The following is a 27,538-nucleotide window of genomic DNA, read 5'->3' on the forward strand; positions in this document are numbered from 1 at the left end:
GAAGCAAATATAGATAGAGACAGAATGAATCCCGAGAGAAGTCTGAATTTAGATCATTTTAGCTTTTTGAAATACAAGAATCACAAGATGAGAGAAAATACAGGCTTATAGACGCATAGTCTTATGTGTAAAATGGAGCTATATAAAGTGACCCTTCTTATAACTAAATTTAAGTTAGATTTTAACAATATCCGTGACAGCCGTTGGAAATTCTCATCAATGATTGGCTGGTTCAGGTCAGTCGGCAAGAATGTTCAAACAAACATCAGAAGTGTAACTAGACTAGTTAAACGCATCAGAGCACTTTTGCTACGTGCCCACAATGGTAACGCACATTGTACATGTGGTTGGTTGGCATGAAACATCCCATTTAAGGTAACCATGACGACCAAACATCAGTAAGTTGGAGTATGAGGTGTTCTGAAAATGTAATAAGTATGGGCAAACCTGATCAAGCATGTCCATGTTTAAAGTTTGTAAGCATGTCGTCATGAAGTAGGACAACATATTGTCAGGTTAACCTATTTGTAGACATAAGTGAAAGATCCATTGATGTAAACCGTTAAAAAAAGAGTACATACCCCTGTAAAAACGCCAGCCTTTTCTGACCTAAAAGAAAAACGGTGCATCAACCTGGTTTTTACAAGTTTTCAACCCCCTACTTTGTTAAACCTCATTTTGATTCAATATCAGTCTTCTGTGGTAGGAGTCTGTCAGCATTCCACATTATTAGTATTCATAATATTTGTCCACTTGTCCAAAGCTCTCTTTAGATGATCCCACAGATTGTCTGTTGAATTGAAATAACACTGCACATATATGGAGAATACAGGAGATTGTTGTCAAACTATTACTTACTAGCAATTCCTTCAGTTCCCTCTGCAAATATATAGGGACACAAATGTTCTTGAAAATGGATATTGGACAGTGAAGCACATTTCTACATCAAGAAACAAACACATACTCTTCAATGAAGTCATATTTGTAGAACAGAAAAAAAAAAAAACACGTCCCTTGTGAGCAGGGAACAGAAAAGGGGTTACTATAACTCTGTTGTGCTTCTGTCTGCTTATTGAACGTTTTAGTGATCCAAACAGACTTTTTTTTAAAGCAGGGTGTCTCCAAATTGCTAAGTTTGCCAAAGTTAAAGACAGTGAGGACAGTTACAGAATAATCTGGAACTTCATCCTACATGTGCACAGTTTGTCTGATACCATATACAGCTGCTTTAACAAGAGCCTCTAGCATTATCTTCATTGTCATTAGAAATTCACCACATACAAAGCTTTGCAGACGTACTCCTAAAGCCGTTATCTATTTTGTCATGTTACAATCACAAGCTTCATTGGATTTTTACCAGTTTCTTTGTACCAGAAAATATTTTTATTAGATAGACCAACACAAAGCAGCAAATACTTGTGGAAGAGAAAGGAAAATGAAAATGAAAAAGGGTCCAATTTTATCTTACAAATAAAAATCACAAAAGTGTTGAGTGCATTTGCATTGAGCCTCCCTGAGAACCTGGAAGTCTTTTGAGGGATGTCTTTACCAGTTTTGATCATCTAGAGACTAAAATTTAAGCAAAATAGCTAAGGCTTAGTCAGATGAAACTGGAAGTCTCTGTGAACAGTTTTGTCAAAATCTCAGCCAAATCAGGAGGTTGGGAAGGGCTCTTGGAACTGGACCCAAATGCAGACAGGCAGGCAGCAGCAGCACGGTGAGTAGAAATGTTTAATTAAATAAAAAGAGAGCACCTACAGCCAGACATGGAATGGCAGAAGCAGACATGGACATGGGTGGACATGGCATGAGGAAAACAATGTTATCCAGCGAGGAGCAAACAGAGCAGATGAGTAAATAAAGTGCAGAAAACCAGTGTGCCAGAGAAGAAACGTGTGGGCTGAATGAAGTTGATTACAAAATGGCTAGAAAAAAATAAACATGAATGAGCTGAACAGAGATAATGGGAATAAACAAACAGAGGTAACCAAAAATTTATTAAAATGCCCCATCACAGAAAACATGAATAAATAAGAAACCAAATCGAAAGCAAAAACAAAACCCAAACAAGTACAAATCTTGACACAGGTGTAGATTTTGGGCCTTTCTAACACTGAATGTGCTTTGACCTAGCTGGCTGTATGTTTGTGGTTGTTGTCCTGCTGGAGGGTGAACTACTGCCCCAGTCTCAAGATTGTTGCAGCTGCTAACATGTTTTTTTCTTTGCAGGATTGCCTTATATTTATTTAGCTCCATCCATTGTTTTATCTACTCGGATCATTTTTCCTGTCCCTACTGAGGAAAAGTATCCCCACAGCATGATGTTACCACCACCATGTTTCACTACAGTCACAAAGATGGTGTGTTGAGAGTGTTTTTAGACACACAAGGTGTTTTTCATGTAGCTCATTTTCCGAGAAAATGCATAATGTTTGATTTCCTTTTTAGCAGTTCTGGATAAATAAATCATTTTGCAGTAATGGAACTAACACCTAAACTTCAATTATTTATTTTTAATCAAAGAAAATCAAGCAACTCTGTGTTTTTGACTTGATAAGACTGAATAGTTATACCCTGAGCAGGTCATGTAATGTAACTTTTAGCCAAACAAGGTTATGAAATAGGACAGTTCTTGAGTAGGAAGTCAGCTAAAATAGTCATTTGGACTTAAGCTTTAAAATCTGATCAACACATGTTGGACTTGGTTGCTGCTCTTAAAGAGGGTTTACCTGTGCTAATTTCTATATTCCTTAATGACCTCGCCAAAAACCTGACATACACTTTCATGCCAATGTCAACTTTAGCTTTTTCTTTGTTTCTTATTCATGTTGTTGACTGTCATTGTAGGAAGGAATAATTTTGTGGACTGTCTTGTGCTTTCAGCCTATAGCTTTCCTTTCTGCTTGTGGTACATTAATGGAAATGTCAGAAGACGAGGCACCTCATTATGATGCACATCAAAATAAATCTAAGAGCATTCCAACCTATTACGAGATGAGGACTCAGATGCGATGCTTTACCAACTCAAACCATCTGCACCATGCCAACACCGACAATTCAAATAGAATATGTGCACCAACCTAATGTAACTAAAAACAAAAATTATCTTGGGTGTGTGCTATTGCTTTATATGCAGCATCTGCAGATTTACTGCCAGGGTTGTGTTACAAACGTTAGAGGAAATCAGATCCGGCTTCACCGCTTGGTCTGAGCTTGGCTCAGCCTGCCTGGAGTGGTCTCATGTGGTAGTGTCTAAAGATCATTAATGCAGAGGTTTTCAGAGGAAAACGAGTAGAAATGCACAGAGCTACGTTTTCAGAGACATGAAGTAGCAAACGTATTCATACCCCTCAAACTCTTTTACATTTTGTTATGTTACAACCACAAACTTCAGTGGATTTTATTAGGATTGTATGTGATAGACCAAAGCATATGGTTAAATGGTTGTGAAGTGGAGAAAAAAAAATTCATGGTTTTACATTTTTTTGTGAATTTACATGTGAAATGTGTGCGGTGCATTTCTATTCGGTTCCTTTGCTCTGATACCCCTAAATAATATCCAGTGCAACAAATGACCTTCAGAAGTCATTTAATTGGTAGATTCCACCAGTGTGTGATTCAATCTAGGTATAAAAATATCTTAAGGCATCAGAGGTTTGTTAAGGTGATCAAACAGCATCACCATCCAAAGATGGAAAGAGTACAGCACAACTGCAAACCTATTATAAGATGGAAGTTGGCTTTAAGGCAAGCATTAATTAGGGAAGCAGCCAGGAGGTCCATGATGACTCAGAGAAGACAGCTCAGGTGGGAGAATTCCTGACATCACAGCTATGATTTGTGGACTCCACATATCTGCCAAGAAAAAAAGCCATCATAAGAACTCCAGTTTTCAGTTTGCCACTAGGCATGAATGGAACACAGCAAACATGGAAGAAAGTGCTCTGGTCAGATGAGACCAGAATGAACCTTTTTGGTCTACATGGAAACGAAATGTTGAAGACAAACACTGTAGTTCACCCTGAACACACCATCCCCATTGTAACACATGGTGGTGGCACCATTATGTTGTGGAGATGCTTTTCTTCAGCAGGAACAGAGAAGCAGGTCAGAGTTGATGGGAAGATGGATGGAGTTAAATACAGGACAACCCTGGAAGAAAAGCCTTCCTGTCATCGTTTTACCGAGCTTCTTGACCCACATGCAGAAACTTTCAGGAGACAAATGAAGTTTTAAGAGATTTATTCAGAAGGAATATGACATGAATGAGGAATTCAGGGCGGCTCCGGTGGAATGTCCTCTGAGGAGGGAAAGCAGAACGGTGAGTATTGTTTCAGAGTGAGGAGGGGAAGATTGAGTGATGAAGGCTTACTGTTGCTGGCAGGAATGGAGTCTGGAAGGGGTGGTCAGTTCTTGGATGGAAGGTCCGTGTTTCCAAAAGGTAAGCAGTTCTAGACACTCAGGTTAGGCAGCTGAGTGTCTAGAACCCGGTGATGGTAAGCCTGGGATCCAAACGGGGAACTTCAGAATGAGAGTGAGAACAGGTTGCACAGGAACCGCCAGAAGGATCCAGGAAGGCACTTTAAAAAGGAACAGAGCTAGGTCACAAGAAGATCTCGGAGAGCTTGTAAAACAAGAACAGGATACAGGGCTTGAGGTACCACAAAGGACGACACTAAGTCGTCGAATGCTCAGCAACCCTCTCCTTAAGAAGCGGCCATAACGAGCCTAACGACTCACAGGTGTGAGAGGCAGCACGCAGCTCCACCCTCCAACTGAACCTGCTGAAAAAAAAAACAAAGTGGAACGGACACACAGAAAGATCCTGACACCTTCCAATACGGACAACAAGCCTATGCAAACAGCCAGAGCTACAAAGAAATGATTCAGAATAAAGGATGTTTATGTGTTAGAATGGCCTAGTTAAAGTCTAAACCTAACCCCAACTGGGAATCAGTGGCAATACTAGACACCTGATGGTCACAGAGGCTCTCTATCCAATCAGAATGCACGTGGACGCCACACGTATCACTATACAATTGTGCACTTAGTTGTAGTTGTCTATCACAAAATAAATTTTACATTTGTGAGGATGGGTGCTTCTGTTTGTAGAGGACTGATTCAGAAAAATGGTCTGTTGCAGGTCCACGAAGCCCAGCTTTGTCCTATAGTCAAACTTGGCTCTGAAGTGTTTCATGTGTGGGAATGTTTGGCCTGCTCTTCCTAATGGAAAGCTAATTAGTTTTACATCATTTAATGAAGGGGTGCCATTTTGTGTTTGAGTCAAAAATCACTCACTCATCTCACCCACAGCTTTCAGAAACAACTGGAAGACTATAATTTGTTGCATTTCAATCTGAGAGTGGAAGAGGTGGATGTCAGAGCAGCTTGCTGAAATGGTTGTTGAACATTGAAAGGTGTTTTTTAATCCAATTTCAAGCCAGCAGATTTAGAAATTGGATTTCTCCAGAGATAAAGGTAAAATATTTTTTTTCTTAAAAGACAACAGCAGTTTTTTCTTTTGCACAGAGGCCACCCTGCCTGCTATCTCCATGGGAGGGCGTATGATATTACACTCCTCTGCTCTCTCCCAGCTCCACTGTGACATGTAATCAAAGTGAAAGGAGGGATATAGAAGGATAAATCCTCTAGTTTATCCTTTGCCTTATGGTCCAAGTCTCTGAATTAATCTATGTATGCCTCATATAGTACAGTCACTGCTGAATTAAAGAGTAGGCTTCATTTTCTGTCATTCTCTGCTTACTGATTATGCTTTTAGTGCTTAAAATAGCTTTCATTCCAATCAAAAAACTAAAATTCCAGCTTAATTTGTGCCATCTGCTATCTGGAACCCTTTTACTATAGGGCATAGTGAAGTGGTTAGTCTTACCTGCTCTCAGTACGTTATGGGAGGAAGTATTTGTGACCGGAAGCCAACCTAACCACTGCTTAGAATGAGGACAAGGGTGTAACTGATGTTGCACCCCAGGTAGAGGGATGTGACATAGCTTCAAATATAATCATCTTTAATTCTAGTAGAGTATTCCCACACAGAAATATTTAGAAAGCTCCAATCTTTAATCTGAATTCATTCATTCGGTGTTTGATCTGAGCAAAAATAACCAGTGGCACAATCATTCGTAAAAATCTCTTTAAAATAAATGCAATTAGTTGTTTTTTTTGTTTAGACTTTCGTTTTAAGGTTGATCAAATCTCTGCGAACCTTTAATTATTAATTCACTGTTTTCTGTTTCCTCGGGGTATAAGATTGATGTAACACATGCCTATTTTCTTTAGCTACTGGCCACTTGATTGCATGAGAACCCATGTTTGTCTTATCACCACATACAGTGAGGGTGGAAAAGGAGAGAAAACTCAAATCTCTCAGGCTCACTGTTAGACAGTTGCAGTAAAAAGTGGCATCTTTGAGTTGCTAAGTCTCCATAAGAACTATTACGTTAGGTCAGATTTTAATTATAGAGCACAGGTCATTGGCAAAATCCTAATAAAAGTGCAAATGCAAAGACACAAAACTTTTCTTACATAAAATAAGGTAATATTTGCCAAATTTCCAAGATACACATATGGATACTCACATTTAAAAAAACAACAACACGATACTAATACTGCATTTCTCACAAAATGCGGTCAGCTTATATTTGAAACTTATCAACAGCCTTGGAATAAAAGAAAAGTTTTTAAATACTTAAAAAATATTTAGGCATGGATTCTCTCTCAGATCTATGTGGAGCTCATTCCATTTCACCTGACCACAAACACAACAGGCTATCTACTTACCAACTGATTGGAACTGATGGCAGAAATGTAGCCTCTTCTGTCATACCATCACAAACGTAAACGTGGAGTTTGCTGATCTGTACTGGAACTTTAACTGGAATCATGTGCTTTGGTCTGATCAATATAGCTTTTTCGGAAACGAACACTTCAGATTGGTATGATGCAAAACAAAAGGTGAATGTGTGAAAAAGCACCTCGTGTCCACTTTTTACCCTCAAGCGTCAGTTTATTCCAGTACCTGATTTTAATGGTGAACATTAAAATTAGAAACTCCATTGTTTTCTCAAAAATGAAACACCACCTAATCCATGATTATATTTTTTATAACTGTGAGATTATTCATTGTGGCTTTAATGGTTTTTTTGTCAATAAATGGAATATTTAAGTAAATATTAAATCTGGTCCTCCACAAAAGCTAATAATGTATCAAATTCTGTACTTATCTAACCCTTGAGCTCACCAACAATTGTCACTTCAAAAATAAATCCTTTGTATGTATTATATTTCTATAAAAAGCATTAGCACCGTGTAATCAAATAAGGTTTGGCAGCGGTGCTGCGGACATTCTGCTCCTTAGCTCCGAGTCTGCCAGAGCATCTGTGCTGAGCTGGTCTCCGGATCAGGGACTGTGTCGTTCGTGGACTCCGTGGACTCATGTGTTTCAGCGGAGCCTCTGGGGTAGGTGTAGAGGGACGGAGAAGAAAAACGATTTATTTGCTGTACTTTCAGAACAGCGTTTGTTTGGGAATGCGTGTGTTGATGAGGACAGATGTTAGGTAATGGGAACAAGGAGGCCTTCATCTTTAGAGCACAGTGAAAGAGATGGCTGCTGTTTCTGTTCTTGTCTTATGAGGAAGGAACAAAGAGGTTGTTCAGGCTGTGAAACCATTACCTTTTAGACAATAATAGCACAGGAAACTGCTATATTTACCAGCAAATATGTTAACTGAGACCTAGTGAGATAATCTGCCTGCTGACAGATCTTAACCTAATTTGTCCTGATGTGGCACTGATATGAATGAAATTACTTGCAACACTTAGGCTAAACGGAAGCCAGATAAATGTCAGTGTACAGCAAAGTCGTGGTGTAAATCTTTAAACACAAAGAAGTGAAGTCAAGGTAAATTTTATTTCCAAAGCACATTTGAAAACAACAAGATGTGACCAAAGTGCTGAACAATAAAAGGCAAAGGGAGGGAATAAAAGTAAACTAAAACAGACTTATTTAAATGCAACAGAAGAAAACTAAACGTTAAACAGAGCAATAAAATACCTAAAAACTCACACTGGGTCAAATGCCAGTGAAAACAGATGGGTTTTAAAAGAAATTTAAAACAGGAAACAAAGTAGCCTGTCTAATGTAGGAGGGGAGATTGTTCCAGAGTTTAGGAGCCACAACTGAAGAGCTCGATCTCCTCTGAGCTTCAACCTAGCTTTCGGGACAACCAAAAGCAGCTGATCAGATGATCTCAGTGCCCGATAAGGAACATAAGGTTGAAGTAGATCGGAGAGATATGATGTGCAAGGCCACTAAGACATTTATAGGTCAACAGGAGAAATGTAAAATCTACTCTGTGACACACAGGGACCCAGTGAAGGAAAGATAAAACCAGTGAAATATGTTCAATCCTACGAATTCCAGTTAAGACACAAGCCACAGCAATCTGGACAATCTGGAGACCTGAAAGGGAGACCCGACTGACCTCAACATTAAGTGTATTACATTAATCAAGTTGGGTTGTAATAAAGGCATGGACTAGTTTCTTAAGGTCAGGTCTGGTGAACACTGAGTTAGGTGTAGCTATCTGCCTTAACTGGAAGAAGCCTTTCCAGAAGAAGAAGCTCATACAAATTACCACATAAATCCTTGTTGATTCTAATCAGATTAGTCATTCCAATCACAGATATTCAGCATGCATCAGCTTGAGCTCTGGTGATACATTTGAAGTAGAGAGCACAATTTTAGCAATAAAATGTGAGAAAAACTTTGCTGGATGCTTCAATCCAGATGACACAACTCGGTTGCAAAGTTGTTATCCTGATGCTGTGGTGCGTGTCTCAATTAAAAAAAGCCAGGGGTGCTAAAAGTTCAGCCCGGGGGTCTTTAGTGGGCCTTGGAACTATGTGTGGCCCCTGACCACAGTTAAATCGTCGTACAAATTAGCACTTTTTGCAATTTGTCGGGATGACATGTTCATTGACAAATTTAAATCTTCTTAAATGGAAAATATCAGGTAAAAAAAAACATTATTCTCTTATCAGCCATGTTTTTGTGTTTTGCTTTCATTTAAAATTTTGAAGTAAGCACGAGAAAAAATGTCCAACAACTTTTCACTTAAAAAACAGACTTGAACACATCCGTTCATTAAACTTGGTTTAAAACAGCAAGCATTTTCAAAGTAGTTGTCGTTGTTGTTGCTGGGAATAGATTAAAAACATTTTCCAGACCAACTATATAGAAATTGTTCGACCCAAAAAGTTAGGAAACTGAACACCTTTTAGTAAAGCAAATGTCTGAGACAATAATATATTCTGTTCTACGTTGTTTCATTAAAGCATTCCATGTTTAAAGTATTGCTGAGCAGGCAAAAAGAAAATAATTCAGAATAGCATTATTTTCTGTTTTTGAATGGAAAAAAATAAATATATGTTATGACCCCTAAATAATTTTCAATCAGCCAATTTTGGCTTGTGGTGCATGACGTTTAGACACCACTGCCCTAAGCAGTGGAAGTAGTGAAGACTATCCACAGTAATATAGATATTTTACAGTTTGCATCTCTGTTCCACATGGAAAAAGATAGAAGCTCAAATTTTTAAAAGCTCTGTTTAAGGTGAGACCGTGTGGACTGGAGGTGGGGAGAATATTAAGTACCAGATGTCGTCCACACCTGATCAATTTTGGACTCTGCATTTAACACAACTTGTATTACAGTTATAAAGTATTTATTGAAATGTAGGCTAATATTTGAAAAACAAAGACTGGCTAAGGTCTAGTCTTTTCTGCTCCACTTCACTACAATGCGTGTTAACGGCAAGAAATGATGTGAGTAACACACCTCACTGTTGGGGTCCCGCTGGTTTTTTTTCCTTAAAATCAGCACCCAACTGGTCACACAAACAATCTGTCATCTGTACATCACACCCACAAGCTGCAAACCTTTACATAAGTCGGGTTATGAGGCCATCACTGCACTTCTTGGCAACTAAGAAGTGCACCAATAACAGGCTTACCTCAGCCCCCCCCCATGCCATCTTGGTCTTTTCAGGAAACCTACAGAGACCACAAAAAGGGGCCTAAGTCACACCTTTATGTCTTCTATGAAAGAGGACCACAGATTGCTTCAGCAAGCCTGCTGCTGCTTGGGCTTCCTGGAAAAAGATTGGTGCCTTTTCACTCCCAAGCGCTGTTTGGGAGTGAAACAGCGCTTGGGATGAAAGACTGCTTACTGATTATGCTTAAGAATAACAAAACTGTGTTTGTTTATATAGAAATAATTCAAATTAACCAAAAAGATGCTCATAGAGTGAAAATAGGAAGTTATTCTGATAAACTGATAAATCCTTGATAAACTAGTCTTACATGAACAAATGCCAAGAAGCTAGTTTGGTTTTCATTAAGTTTTTAGCCACTTCTGTTTAAATACATCGGTCAAATATGTTTGACTTTTTAGTCATCTGAGTAATAAGTAATGTAGGTTTTATGATACATTATTAGAAATGTAATGTTGCTCAATCTCTTTTGTAAATGTGTCCCAGGACATCTGCAGTCATCTGTTTGCCTTTGCACCCACAAACCAACATCCAGCAACCTTGCATAACTGAGATAGATGAAGTGGTGGGATTGGGATCAGTGGAACCAGGGAAGAATACAAAACAGGAGCAGCAGAATGCAGAGTATTGTCTGGATGTGCGAAGCTTGAAGACAATGTGAGCCTTCATTTGGCCAGCGTCCATTGTGCCTGGGATTTTCTTGAGTTGTGTCAGCTAAAGTGGAGAAAAGTCTTCATTCAGACTGCCCAGGCTTTTTCAAACCTGCCATTGTCATCACTGCACCGCTCTCTGTCCGAGTGTTTTTCCTTCATACCGAGGCTGATTGATACCCCCTCTGCAGCACAGCCACAGCGTTATAATTATGCCACTCAGTAAAGTGTGTGCTTCTTGAAACGGACTTCGCTGATACTGTTGCTGCTTTCTTTTGTTCGCCGCCTCATCTGTCTATTTCCGGTTCTTAAAATAGAGAAGCTACAGAGGAGTTAGATTACATGTGTGGTCAAGTCCTAATCCCAGTGAATGTGTGCTTATTGGCGTATCAGGCTTTCTGTTCTATCTATAGTGGTAGTTTCAGCCCACCTCTGTAACAATGTGACAATAAAGCTCTGAACAGCATTTAATGCCAGGTTTCTGTATCCCAGGGTAATTTAGCTTTGATGTCATTCAAACAACCACTCTGTCAATAGTTTGCAGTATAAAAGCTGCTTGTCTAAATCATTTAGTTGAAGAACCAAAAAAAGGGTCTCTACAAGGCCCGCCCACCCAACCCCCCATGTGAGGAAGAGTTTCCAAAATCGTGACAGGTTTGTTAAAGTACAACCTAAACACACACACACACACACACACACACACACACACACACACACACACACACACACACTACCCTAACAATGCCCTTGTCAGTTTGCCTACAGCCTACCATCCTGCTTTACTGTCGCTCTTCACTCTGGTAGTATGCCTTGCGAAAGTGACATTACAACTGCAAAACTTGTTGTCTTGTCTTTTATTGAGATGTTATATGATGGTCAGATTTATACTGAAAATACATTTTACAATGCTGTGCTCTATGCTGTGCTCTATATAATAAATAGGTGCCTTTTAAAGGCAGATGATAGCCCAGAATTTTAGTAAATAGTACAGAGTATATAGGGCTACATACAATTTTTGATTTCAAGATTTTAATTTGCAAAATATTTAACAAAAAAAAACTCCATATATTTTCTTCCTTTTCACAATTACGCACTGCTCTATGTTGATCTATCACATAAAATCCCAATAAAATACATTGAAGTTTGTAGTCGTAACGTGACAAACTGTGAAAACGTTCAAGGGGTATGAAAGCTTTTTCAAGGCACTAGTTGTAGCAACTGTGGAGGATTTAGATCTGCCTGCTGTGGAGCACGGTACTCAAATTAGGGAGGACAAACGATTGTAAAAATTTTGCTTTAACCTGTCCCTCCTCCAGCAATCAGATTAATATCTGTCTAGCCTTAAGTGATCTCACTGTGGAGAACATTTTAGTTACAGAAAACATGTTGCGAGTTTACTGGCTACTTGAGCAACCAGAGCTCACATGGTTGATGTCGTATGAGGCATATTGTAGTCCATGTAATACCAGTACATGATTTTTTTAACCTAATAAATATGACCTAGCAATCATACATAGGTAAAACTATACATTTTTAAAACACCATAGACATAATCCAGGTGTCAGCTTTGTTTATAGTCAATTGATTTTATTTCTAACTATGTTTGTATTTTCTTTAGCTGATGTATTAGGAAATTTTCTGCAGTAGCTTCAAGGTTTTTTCCATCAACTGTACTCTGTATACCTGCAGCCCACTCTGTCTCTGTGGAGCATTCAGCTTGCATACTAACAAAAAGCCAAGTAAAAAACCGCCACAAGTTATAGATGTGAGGAGGTGGAAAAGAATGAATAGGTATGTGGATCTTGTGCTTTTTGAAAAAAATAGCATCTTGCAAACCTCATTAGGCCTGTTTTTTTTTTAATCCTTGCAGCCACAGTTCCTGGCCATTTATGACTGTGCAGCTCTCAGAAATAATTTTAAAGCCTTGATTTGCTTTTCAGCTCAATTTAAATTGTGTTTGTTATTTGTGTGTTATTTAACCAAAACATTCTTGAGATTTGAATGATAGCAGCTCAGAAAAGCATGAACACAAAGCAAAAACACACAGAGCTAAAAATGTATACACAATGCATAGTAGAACAGGCAATAAAATATAAAGAATAACAACTGAAACTGCTATGTGCAGCTGTCAAATAATTACCAAATCATCATAAAATTTACATCAATATATTTGAATTTTACAATGTTTAAAGTTATGTTATAACTTTACAGGAGGAGTTCCTTCATATTCCACTGATGTTGGAGCTGATTCCATGAGTGAGGGGCTAAACATTTGTTTCTGTTGAGTATGGCGTAGTAGAAACACTTTATCTGAGCAAACATTTTGCCCTATTTTAACTGTTTTGGAGGATGTATGATTTTATATATGAATGGAGAAGACCAAACATAGATTTATAAATAAGAGTATGGGAATGGTTTGATAATGATGACTATCCAAAGCATTAATACAATTTTCAATCATGCAAGACATAAAAGACAAGACTTGATTTTGAAGAGGAAACCTTGTTTTAGTTGTTTACCAACAGTTTGATTTGAGAGTTCAAGGAGAGCAAAATATTAGTCAAGATTGGTAGATTTTTGCCTTCGTACACTAAATCAGTCACTGAACCACAAGGAGTGGTAACAGATGGAAGATTAAAAACGTATTTTTGAGTTGAGTTAACGTTTAAGCATCCCAAGCGGTTTAGAATTTCACAACATGCACTAAACAGAGCTACAGTAAAAAGATTTGTCAGGCTGATAAACGTCTAATAAGGTATGGGTGCATCATACCTTACTAAAAACATTTTCATAACAAAATCAAGATTGTTGATTCTTAAAATAAATAAGAGTGGTCCTCGAACCAATCCTTGCGGGACACCTTTGGCCTAACAAGGAAAGCTTGTGGAAATGCCTTCACCTTTTATACACCCTTCTGAGACATAATTGTTTAAACCAACCAACTGTATGTTCTCGTACTCGTCGTACTCGTCGTCTTCCGCTTATCCGGGACCGGGTCGCGGGGGCAGCAGACTCAGCAGAGACGCCCAGACGTCCCTCTCCCCAGACACCTCCTCCAGCTCCTCCAGGGGGAGCCCAAGGTGTTCCCAGGCCAGCCGAGAGACATAGTCCCTCCAGCGTGTCCTGGGCCGTCCCCTGGGCCTCCTCCCGGTGGGACGTGCCTGGAACACCTCCCGAGGAAGGCGTCCAGGAGGCATCCGGTATAGATGCCCGAGCCATCTCAACTGGCTCCTCTCGATGTGGAGGAGCAGCGGCTCTACTTCGAGCCCCTCCCGGATGGCCGAGCTCCTCACCCTATCTCTAAGGGAGGGCCCGGCCACCCTATGGAGGAAGCTCATTTCAGCCGCTTGTATCCGGGATCTCGTTCTTTCAGTCATGACCCAAAGTTCATGGCCATAGGTGAAGGTAGGAACGTAGACCGACCGGTAAATTGGGAGCTTCGCGTTTCGGCTCAGCTCTCTCTTCACCACAACGGACCGGCACAGTGCCCCCATTACTGCGGCAGCCGCACCGATCTGTCTGTCGATCTCCCGCTCCATTTTTCCCCCACTAGTGAACAAGACCCCGAGATTCTTAAACTCCTCCACTTGAGGCAGTAATTCCCCTCCAACCTGAAGAGGACAAGCCACCCTTTTCCGGTCGAGTACCATGGCCTCGGACTTGGAGGAGCTGATCTTCCTGCCAGCAGCTTCACGCTCGGCTGCGAACCGCCATAAAAGTTATGAACAGGACCGGTGACAAAGGGCAGCCCTGCCGGAGTCCAATATGCACCGGAAACAGGTCCGACTTAGTTCCGGCAATGCGGACCAAACTCCTGCTCCGCTTGTACAGGGACCGGATGGCCCCTAATAAAGGGCCCCCGATTCCATACTCCTGGAGCACCCCCCACAGGGCATCACAAGGGACACAGTCGAATGCCTTCTCCAGGTCCACAAAACACATGTGAACTGGTTGGGCAAACTCCCATGAACCCTCGAGCACCCTGTAGAGAGTATAGAGCTGGTCCAGTATTCCACGGCCGGGACAAAAACCACACGGCTCCTCCTGAAGCCGTGGTTCGACTATCGGCCGGACTCTCCTCTCCAATACCCTGGCGTAGGCCTTACCAGGGAGGCTGAGGAGTGTGATCCCCCTGTAGTTGGAACACACCCTCCGGTCACCCTTCTTATGAAGGGGGACCACCACCCCAGTCTGCCAATCCAAAGGCACTGTCCCCGTCCGCCACGCAATGTTGAAGAGGCGTGTCAACCATGACAGCCCAACAACATCCAGAGATTTGAGGTACTCAGGGCAGATCTCATCCACCCCCGAAGCCTTGCCACCGCGGAGCTTTTTAACCACCTCGGTGACTTCAGCCTGGGTGATGAAAGAGTCCAACCCCGAGTCCCCAGCCTCTGTTTCCACCACGGAATGCGTGATGGCAGGATTGAGGAGATCCTCGAAGTACTCCTTCCACCGCCCCATAATGTCCTCAGTCGAGGTCAGCAGCCTCCCACTCCCACTATAAACAGTGTTGGCGAAGCACTGCTTCCCCCTCCTGAGGCGCCGGACGGTTTGCCAGAATTGCTTCGAGGCCAACCGGTAGTCCTTCTCCATGGCCTTACCAAACTCCTCCCAGGCCCGAGTTTTTGCCTCTGCCACCGCCCGGGCCGCAGCACGCTTGGCCTCACGGTACCCGTCAGCCGCCTCAGGAGTCCCACAAGCCAACCACAGCCGATAGGACTCCTTCTTCAGCTTGACAGCGTCGCTTACTGCCGGTGTCCACCACCGGGTTCTGGGATTGCCACCGCGACAGGCACCGCAGACCTTACGGCCGCAGCTACGGGCAGCAGCATCGACAATAGATGCGGAGAACATGGTCCACTCGGACTCTATGTCTCCAACATCCCCCAGAATCTGGACAAAGCTCTCCCGGAGGTGGGAGTTGAATACATCCCTGGCCAAGGGCTCCGACAGGCGTTTCCAGCAGACCCTCACTATGCGCTTGGGCCTGCCAAGTCTGTCCGGCTTTCTCCTCCTCCAGCGGATCCAACTCACCACCAGGTGGTGATCAGTGGACAGCTCAGCCCCTCTCTTCACCCGAGTGTCCAAAACATGCAGCCGAAGGTCTGATGATACGACAACAAAGTCGATCATTGACCTCCTGCCTAGGGTGTCCTGGTGCCAAGTGCACTGATGGACACGCTTATGTTTGAACATGGTGTTCATTATGGACTAGCACAGAAGTCCATTAACAAAGCACCACTCGGATTCAGATTGGGAGGCCATTCCTCCCGATCACGCCTCTCCAGGTGTCACTGTTGTTTCCCACGTGGGCGTTGGAGTCCCCGGGAGGGGCACTATCCAGCACCCCCAACTGTATGTTCTGAGAGTTAAAACCTGATTATTTAGTTTCATTCAGGTGTGATCCACAGTGTGGAAAGCTATGGAGAAGTCAAGCACAAGGACTGCACAGGCTCATTAAAACAATTACTTACTCTTAAGGCTTCTGTGTCTTTTAATAAATCCGGACTGAAAACTGAATAATATATCACGAGGAATTAATATTTTAGTTGCTAACTCACAATAGTGAGATTTAAACCATAACAGGACATTTAGATATAGGCCAGTCATCTCTTTTAATTAGGACAGAGATTTAATATGTACGTCAGAGGTGGCTCATTAAAATTAGCTGCTTTAAAAAAAGTATATATATATATATATATATATATATATATATATATATATATATATATATATATATATATATAGGAGCTGGTGCCTATCCCCAGAAGTCTATGGGCGAGAAGCGGGGTACATCCTGGACAAGTCGCCAGTCCATCACAGGGCAACACACAAACAACCATGCACACTCATTCATACACCTAAGGGCAATTTAGATTAACCAATTAACCTAACAGTCATGTCTTTGGACTGTGGGAGGAAGCTGTAGTACCCGGTGAGAACCCACGCATACAATATATATATATATATATATATATATATATAGAGAGAGAGAGAGAGAGAGAGAGAGAGAGAGAGAGTGAGAGAGAGTTAGTTTAGTTTAGTTTAATAATTTTGGTTCCATTTTAGCATCTTATGTTTTACTACATTCTTGTGTTTTTGGACACTAGTGTTACTTTCACCTCAGCTTCCTGGACTTTGACAGCTGTTTCTGATCTGCCCATTTCCTCACCTGTGTAGCATCCAGTAATCAAAGTCCCCACTATAAATACTCCTCAGCCCAGTTGCTCCATGTCAGATCCTCTGTTGTACTCACCCAGTTTATCCTGGTCTATTCTGTCCATTAAATCATGTTTTTCATTCTGCTCTCACCATCCCCCTCTCTGTATTTGGGTCCCTAGCAACACCAGACCATGACAGTTGTATTTTGTATGTGACATTTTGCAAATATTTGTGATATTTTACAGAAATAAAAAATTGAAATAGCACTTTAGATAACTTGATCTAGGTACCTACCATTATCAAAGCAGGTTAAATTCCCTAGATGCTACAGACAGTAACGCTGTCTCAATGTGAAGTATCTAATTAGTCTGCGAAAATTGTTTATGTGTCAAAGCAATGCCATTTTCTAATGAACCAATAAATCTGTTTACAGCTTGGAGGACACCAGCAGGGCCACAGTGCTTGTGTTGCTTTCTCTCTGTAAACCATTCATCTCACTGTTTGATAAACATGCAGATTGACTTGTATTGCGTGACTCACCTGTTTGTGCATATGAAAACACATTTGGAGAGCTGTGCTAACCATTTTTCCTTTGTTTGTATGTGTGCCCCTCTGCAGACTGTGCAGTCTGACTCTTAAAAAGCTGGTGGTGATGAAGGAGCTTGATAAAGAGCTGATTTCTGTGGTCATTGCAGTCAAGATTCAGGTAAGCATTGTCTTTTTATGCTTTAATGTATATGTTAAAAATAATCATGGGATGTGGACATGGCTCATTTCAACATCATCTGATAAAAATCCCCTGTAAAAGTCTTATAATGTCTATTCTTGTACAGACTACCTCCAGGAGATTTGAGGACATTTTTTAACGGCAGACTTTTTCTTCCTTAGGGCTCCAAACGCATTTTGAGGTCCCATGAGATTGTGCTGCCACCTAGTGGGTCAGTGGAGACTGATCTGGCTCTCACCTTCTCCCTGCAGGTAAAGCAAAACAAAAACCACCCCCATTTTAATGTTCGGTAGAAGTAATGCATTTCTATTACTATTCAGCCATGGCTTTATGTGGAATATTCTGTTGAAAGAAAATGTATAGACGTTAACTACAATGAGTGGGATGAGTTGAAGCACTCAACCCACTCATACACCACAGAGATGATATATTATTTCTAGGCAGGTAATTTTTTGGTAGAAGCTAGTGCTGTAATTTTTACTATAGTTTTCTGCTTTAGATTCATACACATTTACAGAGGTTGCAACAGTTTTACATGATCAACTCTTAAAGAGAGCCGGTCTGAGGCACAAACAAACTCCACAGTTACTTAGGACACCCAGACCAGCAGGGGACTCAAAGAGAGCTTTAATTATCACACAGAATGTATGTTGCGGTCAGTTTTGTACAGAACAAAGATCTGGGATCCAACTTGGCTCCAGTTTAAATTTGCTCCAGTTGCACGTATGAAGATCATTTAGATTTACTGTCTATTGTACTCAGTGACCCACTATGAGAAATACGAAATGACTTCTATGAAGTTAAGAACATTAGCAATACAGGCTAATTACAATGTATTTAACAGAATCTTTTTTGGATTCAATGCAAAAGGAACATTTTCATACAATTGTGCTCCACTTATTTAAGTAGAAGCCAATGAAGAACCACTAAACAGTTGATCTTCTTCACAAGCAGCCATATTGGTTTATAAGGTTGGAGTTGGAGGAAAATCTGCAACTTTCTGCAAGTCAGAATTCAGACGGGGAGATTTAAATTAATTACTTTTTGTGTCTTCCTTCTCCTATATCTAACATGGCTTTGCTTATTATGTTTGCATGCGTTATCTGAGTTTTTTTTTTTTTCATTAACTTGTTAAAAAATAAGTTATAAATTTACTATTAAATGTGCTGTATATATCCAGTTCTTAATTTGCAATTTAGAACTGACTTAAATATGATCATATCACAAATTATCTATTTTAGAGCAGCAAAAGAGCTCTACTTGTTTTTTAATTAAAGTTTTGATCTAAAAGTAATATTTTAATGGGTATTGATGCAGTTTTGTCCTTGTTTCTGTTCTCTATCAGTACCCACACTTCTTGAAAAGAGAAGGCAACAAGCTGCAGATAATGCTCCAAAGACGAAAAAGGTACAAGAACCGGACTATTTTAGGCTACAAGACTTTGGCTGTGGGATCTATTGATATGGCAGAGGTACAGTGTGACCACACTGCAAACAACACCTAGTCATGTTGAGGTTGTTTACTGCGGAGTTAAATATTTGTAAGCCACTGGGCTGGGAGTGTGTGTGTGACAGGGAGGAATAGAAATGCAGTAATTTGCCTGTGCTGCATTGCCTGTGTTTGGTAGTCTTCAGTCAGGTGGGAGCAGAAAGGTGTTTTAGCTCTAACAGGCTGTTAGTGTCAAACAGATCAGGAAAATATAATGAGTGCTGGAAGCTTTAGCTGCTGTTTGACATATAATGCTAGACTTTGCCAACTGTTGTTTTCTATTTAATGACTTCTGGCCTTTTAGAGGCCTGAATAAGTCTGAATAATACTCTTTTGTCTCTGACAAACTCAAATTGTCCTGAAGCCCTCTCTAGGATGTCCAGGGTCTCACATGGTTTAGAGTGCATTAATTTGTTTTTATTTTGTTGACTTCTTCTAGTCAGCATCCCAGGTGTCTAAGTATTTTAAAACTTGTAACTCCACTATCCCATTGTTTTGGACTAAATTGTAGTTTTACATTTGGGACAATTGGTGTCTAGGGATTTTCTTTGTGCAGCATCATTTCAGATAACTTTTGTGATGGAAGTGCAGCCAGTCTGGTTCTGACGTGAATAATGTAACCATAATGGCACAATAAACCTATCACATCTCACCCAAAAAAAAGGTTTCCTGGGCTCGAAGAAAGCATGGATTACAGAAATGAAGGGCTCGATGTCAGTGCACATGATGCTAAAGCACAAAGGAGATCCCATATGGCTGACAAAGCTCAGCGGGGCTTGTTAAGGCACAGCAGCTGAGAGAAGAAAATAAAAAAAACACTGTGAAACCAGAGTGAGGTTTTAAAAAAATCCGGATGTAGTTTTACTGAAGCACAAGATAGAGAAACACTTTTGAATTTTCAGCTAAACGTGCAAACTGGTGCTTTTTTGCGGACTGCAGTGGGACAGAGAGGCTTGTTCTGTTTTTCAAGGAAGAATCTAATCACAAAACATAACATCCCACCACTGTGGTGCAGCTGAATCATCCAGTCATCCTGCATCTGCCTCTCATTCAGTGCAGTGTAGCAGAAAACAGTGTCCCAGGTGTGCTTTTAGTCAGAGCAACACATTCAGACTGAAATAAATGGAGAAAAGCATTTAAAGGAACACTGCAACAATTGATGAATAAACAATAAAAAAATAATATTTTCTAATAAGCCTTTCTTCTATAAATGACAGGAAATCAAATCAGTTTCAGTGAAAAACTGACCAGTTTTGCTTCTTGCTTATGTTTCTGAGGCACATTTTCCAAAATCAAGAAGATGTCATGGAAGTCAAGTGGTAAGCCTCAAAAATAGTGGATCATCAGATTGACTTATTAATTATAACTCAGCCTAAGTGCTCTCTCTCTGCTAGCTGGAAAGGTCGTCAGCCTGGGGAGGTTACTCTGAGGCTGTGGGCTGTTGTTTTTATTCACCGTAGTATTCTCAAATGTTTTCCGCAAGATTCTGTTAAAAGAACTGCTAAACAAACAACACAATCGAATTTTAAACAAGTGGATCAGACTGTAGACTCAATTGGATGCAGCTTCTTAGTTCTGCGTGTTCCTTAGTCCACATTTTCTCTGTCTGACTCCCTTCTCTTCTGGCTTGACATTTTGCACTGAGTCAGCACTAAGAGCACACTGAAGTCTCCCCATAGTGATTTCATCAGGAACTAAGGCTGAATCTATAATTCTCTTGAATCTTGTCTAGTCTACATTTTCAGAGAGCGAGTTTAATAACTTTTAAATGTAAGTGCCGGAAGCAGTTTATACAACTTTTACTAAGCTTCATTAATTAATAAAAAAAAACATTGTTTGCCATTTATCCACATTCATTCAACTAACCAGTTTATCAAGCAGCTTTATGAACAAAAATGTTGCATTTTGGATAATCCAAGCAGCACAGTATGTGGCAACAGTCTTGGTCAGAATAGTGACATGTGTGGATCTGTGTGTGCATAAGTATGTTAAAGGTCAGTTTGTTTGCTCTTATCTTAATGCTACATCAAGTTACATTTTTTCATAAACAAACCTTTACCATTTAAAAGTGTAAATCATATGACTAATTAGAAATATTTTATGCTATGAAGACAAACTAAAGAGCTGGGAACTCAAAATAAACCCCACTCACAAACAGCTTACTGAGACAAAATATGGTAAGATAACAATTACTGTCAGCCATCATAGGTAGATTATTGATAACTGATAAAAACTCCTGCTTCCAGTTCAATCCAGTCACCCAGTCTCGAAAGCTTTATTTCAAAAATAATGAGTAGAGAGGGGAATCCATGTTTTCAGCAGCTTTTTCTGCCTCTCCTTAGAGATCCCAAGCCACTTGCCTTCAATAAACTTTGTATTAGCTCTGAGGCGTCTGTGCAATGAATCCTCATAAAGATGTGATATTGTTGCTATTCCCATATTGCTTCCTATTCATGATTATACCTTGAAATGCTGTTCTCTAAAACTCTCGGCAGGCTTTGTGAAGTGCACTGACCATAATGAAAAGGCTTGACTAAGCATTGTATTCATGACCCGCTCATCATTCAAAGTGGACAGGGATGATGCATCTCACACAGGTCTTTCCAAACCTTCTCCCTTTAGGGAACCCCTTATATAACCAGGTTACACAAACCTGTGCAAAATGGTGTTCAAGCCTTTGCCATAGATTCTAAATTGGATTTAGTTCTGGACTTTGACTGAGCCATTCTAGCACATGCATCTGCTTTGATGCATGTGTAGCTCTGGCTGTATGTTGTTCTGCTGGAAGGTGAACCTCGGTCCCAGTATTTAAGAGGGTTTCTTCCTGTATTGTACTGTATTTAACTCCATTTATCTTCCAGTCAACTCTGACCAGCTTCCCTGACGCTGTTGAAGAAAAGCGTCCCCACAGCATGATGCTGCCACCACTGTGTTTCACCCTGAGGATGATGCATTCAGACAGGGTGATGGGGGAAAAAGTTCAGTTTTGGGCTTACCTGACAAGAGCACATTCCTTGACATGATTGCAGTGTCCCTACTTGGTTTGTGGCAAACTCCAAGCACGTCTTCTAATGGTTTTCTTTCAACAATGTGCTTTCCTCTTGCCAGTCTTCCATAACGGCCAGATTTGGGAATGCAGGACTAATGCAGATTCTTCCATGAGAGCAGTGAATTTCTGCAGCTCCTCCAGAGTTAACATGGGCCTCCTTTTTTGTTTTATTTGTAAAACATTTGAAAACCTTGTGCAATTTCTCCTCCACTTCACAATTATGTGATAATTCAAAATAAATAGACATTTATGATTTTAATGTGGCAAAGCATGGAAAAGTTGAAGGGATTTGAATTGTTTTACACTTCGAACTAAGATAAATAATGAGTAGTTTTCTTTTTGTAGGCCTGTGAAATAGTGATAATATGTTTTTAAGCAAACTCAAGACCTACCTTAGGTCTGATTTTTGTATTAATATTTTTGTCCTCAGGCTTATTTATTAATGCATTTTAATCCGGTGTTACATTTATTGTTGCCGTTTTTACTTAATTGTACTTTTAGCTTCGTTTTTTGATTCAGTTGAAAATCTTTCACTTTGCCCCTTGTTCTGCATTAATTCTAGTTTTTCCTACGTCTCCCAGGTGATGCAGCACCCGACAGAGGGAGGTCAGGTTCTGCCTCTCTGCAGCAACCAGAAAGACATGCTGGGCAAAGTGGCAGAGATCTGGATCTTTTCCCTCTCCAGTCAGCCAATAGACCACGAGGAGGCAGCCCTGCAGGGAGGACAGAAGATCAAATGCTCTGGTAGGCTTTACTTTTCATTATGCTCTAGGAATGAGCAAAACCAGCAGCAAAGCGGAAATCACTGTTTTTCTGCCTCTCATATCATGTGTAAAGCAACGAATAACAACCTAGCATGCAGATTTGTCATTTGATGTATTTTGAAGCTGGCTGCTTGTCACTTTGATATGTATGATGCATCCCTGAATTTGCAAACCTTTAATCTTCCTGCTTATTATCTCCTGTAGATAACTACTCAGAGGAAGAGTATGAGAGCTTCTCTTCAGAGCAGGAGGCCAGTGACGACGCAGTGCAGGGACAAGTGAGTGCAGTTGCAGATCAGGTTGGCTTTTAAAGGTTGTGAGATGAATTCATCTTTGGAGCCGTTTGAATAATGAGGAAGAAACGAGAGATGCTGTCTTTTCCCAGAAATTGTACTGCAAGTTTGAACCTTGTCTCCTCTCCTTCATCTTTTCAGGATCTTGAAGATGATGAGTTTGATGTGAGGAAACCAAAGAAGCAGAGGAGGTCGATTGTGAGGACTCCCTCTATCACCAGAGTAAGAGATGTAAAATGAGACCGAGCACCACATGAAAACAAACCCCTGGCTGTGTTTTTCTGTATAATGTTCAGACAGAGGGCTCTCGTTTTTTTTTTTTATTTCTTTGGTCAGTGCTGCAATCAGCTCCAGGAAATCAACCTTCAAAGTAATACTTTTAACAAAAGATACCTCAATGTTGCTTGGGCTCACTTCTTTCTGTTCACTTCTTTCCCAAACAACGGCAGCCGAGACTATTTTGCACTTATTTATACCTTAAGCAAAACTACCACGCTGCACCACAAGAACATGAAGGAGCTATATGCAGAAAAGTAGAAGGAAAGATTCTGAAGGGAAATCCAGCTTTAACTAGCATTAGACCAAATGTATGATGTAGAGGAAACTTGAAACTGCACATGGTGGAACAAAGGATTTGTCCAGGTGCGACTGTTAAGTACTACATTTATTTTTTTCAATTTCAGGTATTGGATGCCTGGACAGTAACCATAGAGAACCATATACAGTGCTCAGTAAAAGTATTCAAACCCATTTGTGACATTTTCTCGATTTACATCCACAACCTTCAATATGTTTTATTGGGATTTTATGTGACAGAGAAGCATAAAATTGTAAAGTGGAAAGAAAATGATGCACAGGTCTTAACATGTTTTAGAAAACTCTGAATCGGAAAAGTGTGACGGGACTTTTGTTTTCTGCCTCCCTGAGTCAACACATTTCACCTTTTACTGCAGTTACAGCTGTGGGTCTTCTGGTATGTGTCTTTACCAGCTTTGCTCATCACATTGCACCACATTTCAAAATTTACAAATTTTCATACAGACTGATGTTCTGTGCAGAATAGCCTCATTTATATTACTATCAGTGCTCATTAGCTTCCCTTTTTATACTAAAGACTTGGATCCCCACAGCATGATGCTACCACCAGCATGTAGCTTGTGACAAACTCTAAAGAGGACTTCCTAAAAGGCTTTTTTTTCCAAACAATTGCTTTTTTACCCTTTTCCATAAAGGTCAACTCTGTGGTGTGCAGGTCTGTGAATCCCTGCAGCTCCACCAGAGTTATCATAAGTCTCTTGGCTTTTTCGCGGATTAATGCTGTCCTTGGCGGGCCTTTCAGTTGAGGTGGATGGCCACGTCGGCCATGTAGGTTTGCAGATATACCATACTTGTTTCATTTCTTTAGGATTGAAAAGTGTTCTGTGAGATATTCAAACCTTGGAACTCGTTCTAAACGTCTTCACCACTTGTTACCTGGCCTGTTTGCTGTGTTCCTTGGTCTTCATAATGCTATTTGTTTACGAATGTTCTCTAACAAACCTCTGAGGGCTTCAAATGAACAAACAACACAGATAGGCAATAATTTGGTGGCTTCTGGAGGCAACTGGTTGCGCTGGATTTTAATTTGGGGAAGTAAAGGTGCATGATTCATTTGTAAAATATTTTTTTACCACTTCACAACTATGTGCTGATTTGTGTTGGTCTGCCACATAAGCCACATAAACCATGATGTAAGTCATCATGTTGCATCAATAACCAAAAACCAGCATCCAGAGAAATCTGTCAGTGTGGATGTGCTAATATTCCCTGTATTTCTTCAAAACAACGTTCTCAATCAGAATCGTATCACACACTGACTGTGGGTTTCTGTTCCTGCATTGTAGCAGCAGAACTTTAAGCAGCGAGTGGTGGCGCTCCTGAAGCGCTTCAGAGTTTCTGATGAGGTACGTTTTTTTTTTTTTTTTATATTCTTGCACTTTCCAAAGAGTTTCTGGTTCTTTTGTCACAAAGGGTATGATATGTATGCTTGTGAAGGTGCTGGACTCAGAGCAGGACCCAGCAGAGCCGCCTCCTGAGGTGGAGGAGGAGGATCTGGATCTGGACAGTGTGGAGTTTGAGAACCCCAGTGACAGCTGCCCAGAGCTGGACGATGACGACAGCGTCCTCAGCACACCAAAACCCAAACTAAAGTGAGCTGTGTACTTGGTCTCTAGTTACTAATTAGTTGACATTTTATGTTTTATATTTAGGCGAGCCTTACTGCCTGCTAAATATAAAACTTTTTATGACAAGGCAAAAGGAAATGTCTCCACAAACATTATATTTATTTCTCTGTTTAAAATCAGGATCACTATTTTTAGACCCTGAATATTCATGTTTTGAAAGACAAAGCACCCCAATGCAGTATTTAGACACCTTAAACATTTTCACATTTTATCATGTTACAAACATAAACTTCAGTGTGATTAATTGGAATTTTATCTAATAGACACCAATTACCCTGTAGTTTTCAAGTGGAAAGAAAATGGTTCCTGGTTTTCAGCATTTTTTTACAGATACACATTTAAATTGTGGTGTCGGTATTCTGTTGCCTTCAGACATCACCTAATTAGGTCTACACAAAATATTAAAAACCTATTGCCATCATCGAAATATCAGTGTTAATATCGTAAAGAACAGTTGGGACTGCTGTATTTCTAGTCAAGTGTCTGAGTTCCCTCTGTGCATGCCAACATTTATATTATATTCAGCTTGTCGAATGGGATCAGCAAATGCATGTAATAAAAAGTTTTAGGGGTGGAAATCCTTTGACAAAGAATTGGTGGAAATATTTGGTTAATTCGACACATCATGGAAAAATATGTGGACTTTAGTCCAGAGTTCCTTTCCATTTCTCATGTAGAAATTACATACCTTTCCAGATGGAGTTCCCAGTCCTTTGTGCTCACCTTAAAATATAAATTATAAACACTCACTATGACTATGGCAAATAGTTCTACAGTGAACTGGAAGGAAGGAAGGAAGAAGGAAGGAAGGAAGGAAGGAAGGAAGGAAGGAAGGAAAGAAGGAAGGAAGGAAGGAAGGAACAGTGTCTTTTGTTTGCCTTGATGCTTTCCAGAAGTATGCTTTATGTCTTCTGAATGTTGAAAAGTCAGACTGACATCTGTTGGGAACCTTTCTCAACCACTAACAAGGTCCTTCACACTTCGATGGGGTGTGAAATAGAAATGAAATTGCCATACTCCTCTTCAGGGAGTCTTTCAGCTCAGATGTATTTATGCCAACCCTGTGAATCATCTGTAAAGAGACACACATGATTTGTTTTTGATGACATGGAAATATGGAATAGATGTGTTGTATTTCATCCATACTTGCTCTGTTTCAGGCCATACTTCGAGGGCCTTTCCCTCTCCAGCTCCCAGACTGAGATCGGCAGCATCCACAGCAGCCGGAGCCACAGAGAGCCCCCGAGCCCGGTGAGTTATTCCACTTCTTGCTGTCTATTAAAACCCTGCATTAGGCATCTAAAATGTCATTCCAGTTTCATATGTATACCTATAAGAACAAGCAAGCTTGTTTGCATTTTTTCTATGTTATACTTAATGTGCCAACGATGCATGTATGTTGCTCACTGAGACAGTGCAAATACCCACACACCATGAGAGTTCCCAACACGTCTTAGGTGAGGAGACACAAGGATGATAAAAGTAGTTCTTTCCTAACTCAAATAATTGCAGCTGGGACTGGTGGAGGAGAAAAAGTCTTTTTAATAGATTTATTACTTTTGTTTTTGCAGTCTTAAAGTGAAGTTCTTGGAAAGGTTTTCTTAGGACTTTAGCTGCTTTTAAACTCATTGTCTGTCCAGTTCTTGGACCAACATATTGTGCAGTGTGGGCTTTAAATCACAAGCAAAGCAGGGAAAGTGAAGGAAAAAATTAATGCCAGGCCTAACAGAACTAGAATTACAGGAGAAAAATGACAAAAACAAAACTGACGCAGCATCATCCTTTTTTTTTATTATCTGCTTTATCTACTTTATGCCAGAATAATTTATAGGTCATATTAGATGGCTAAACAAATAAACAAAATTGAACAAAAAAAGTACAAATGACTCATTTTGTTAAAACATAAATTTGGATAAAAACATGTTTTTAACGTGTTTTAAAATAATTTTTTTTTTTACCAAGAACCAAGAAAATGTAAAAGTATTTTCTATTACTTGAAGTGCATACATTTTAAGACTAAAGAAAGGAGGAAAACATAGGCCATGAACAAGTATTCAAAGGCTTTCAGATTTCTTCTGTTTTTGCTTTTTTTGTCACAATTTAATG

General features: G+C 40.2%; 1 protein-coding gene across 1 annotated transcript in view; it reads left to right on the forward strand.

Annotated features, from left to right (window-relative positions):
* Positions 1-27,538, forward strand: part of pacs2 (phosphofurin acidic cluster sorting protein 2) — an 83,165-nt gene that overhangs the window by 30,231 nt on the left and 25,396 nt on the right. Inside the window, exons 2-10 of the mRNA XM_047345208.1 lie at positions 17,505-17,592; positions 17,775-17,864; positions 18,959-19,084; positions 22,732-22,894; positions 23,119-23,192; positions 23,349-23,429; positions 25,091-25,150; positions 25,242-25,396; positions 26,593-26,683. Of these exons, the coding sequence (XP_047201164.1) occupies positions 17,505-17,592; positions 17,775-17,864; positions 18,959-19,084; positions 22,732-22,894; positions 23,119-23,192; positions 23,349-23,429; positions 25,091-25,150; positions 25,242-25,396; positions 26,593-26,683 (928 nt within the window). The remainder of the gene's footprint in view (positions 1-17,504; positions 17,593-17,774; positions 17,865-18,958; positions 19,085-22,731; positions 22,895-23,118; positions 23,193-23,348; positions 23,430-25,090; positions 25,151-25,241; positions 25,397-26,592; positions 26,684-27,538) is intronic.

This window comes from Girardinichthys multiradiatus, chromosome 19 (assembly GCF_021462225.1).
Source record: "Girardinichthys multiradiatus isolate DD_20200921_A chromosome 19, DD_fGirMul_XY1, whole genome shotgun sequence".
NCBI classification, from domain to species: Eukaryota; Metazoa; Chordata; class Actinopteri; order Cyprinodontiformes; family Goodeidae; genus Girardinichthys; species Girardinichthys multiradiatus.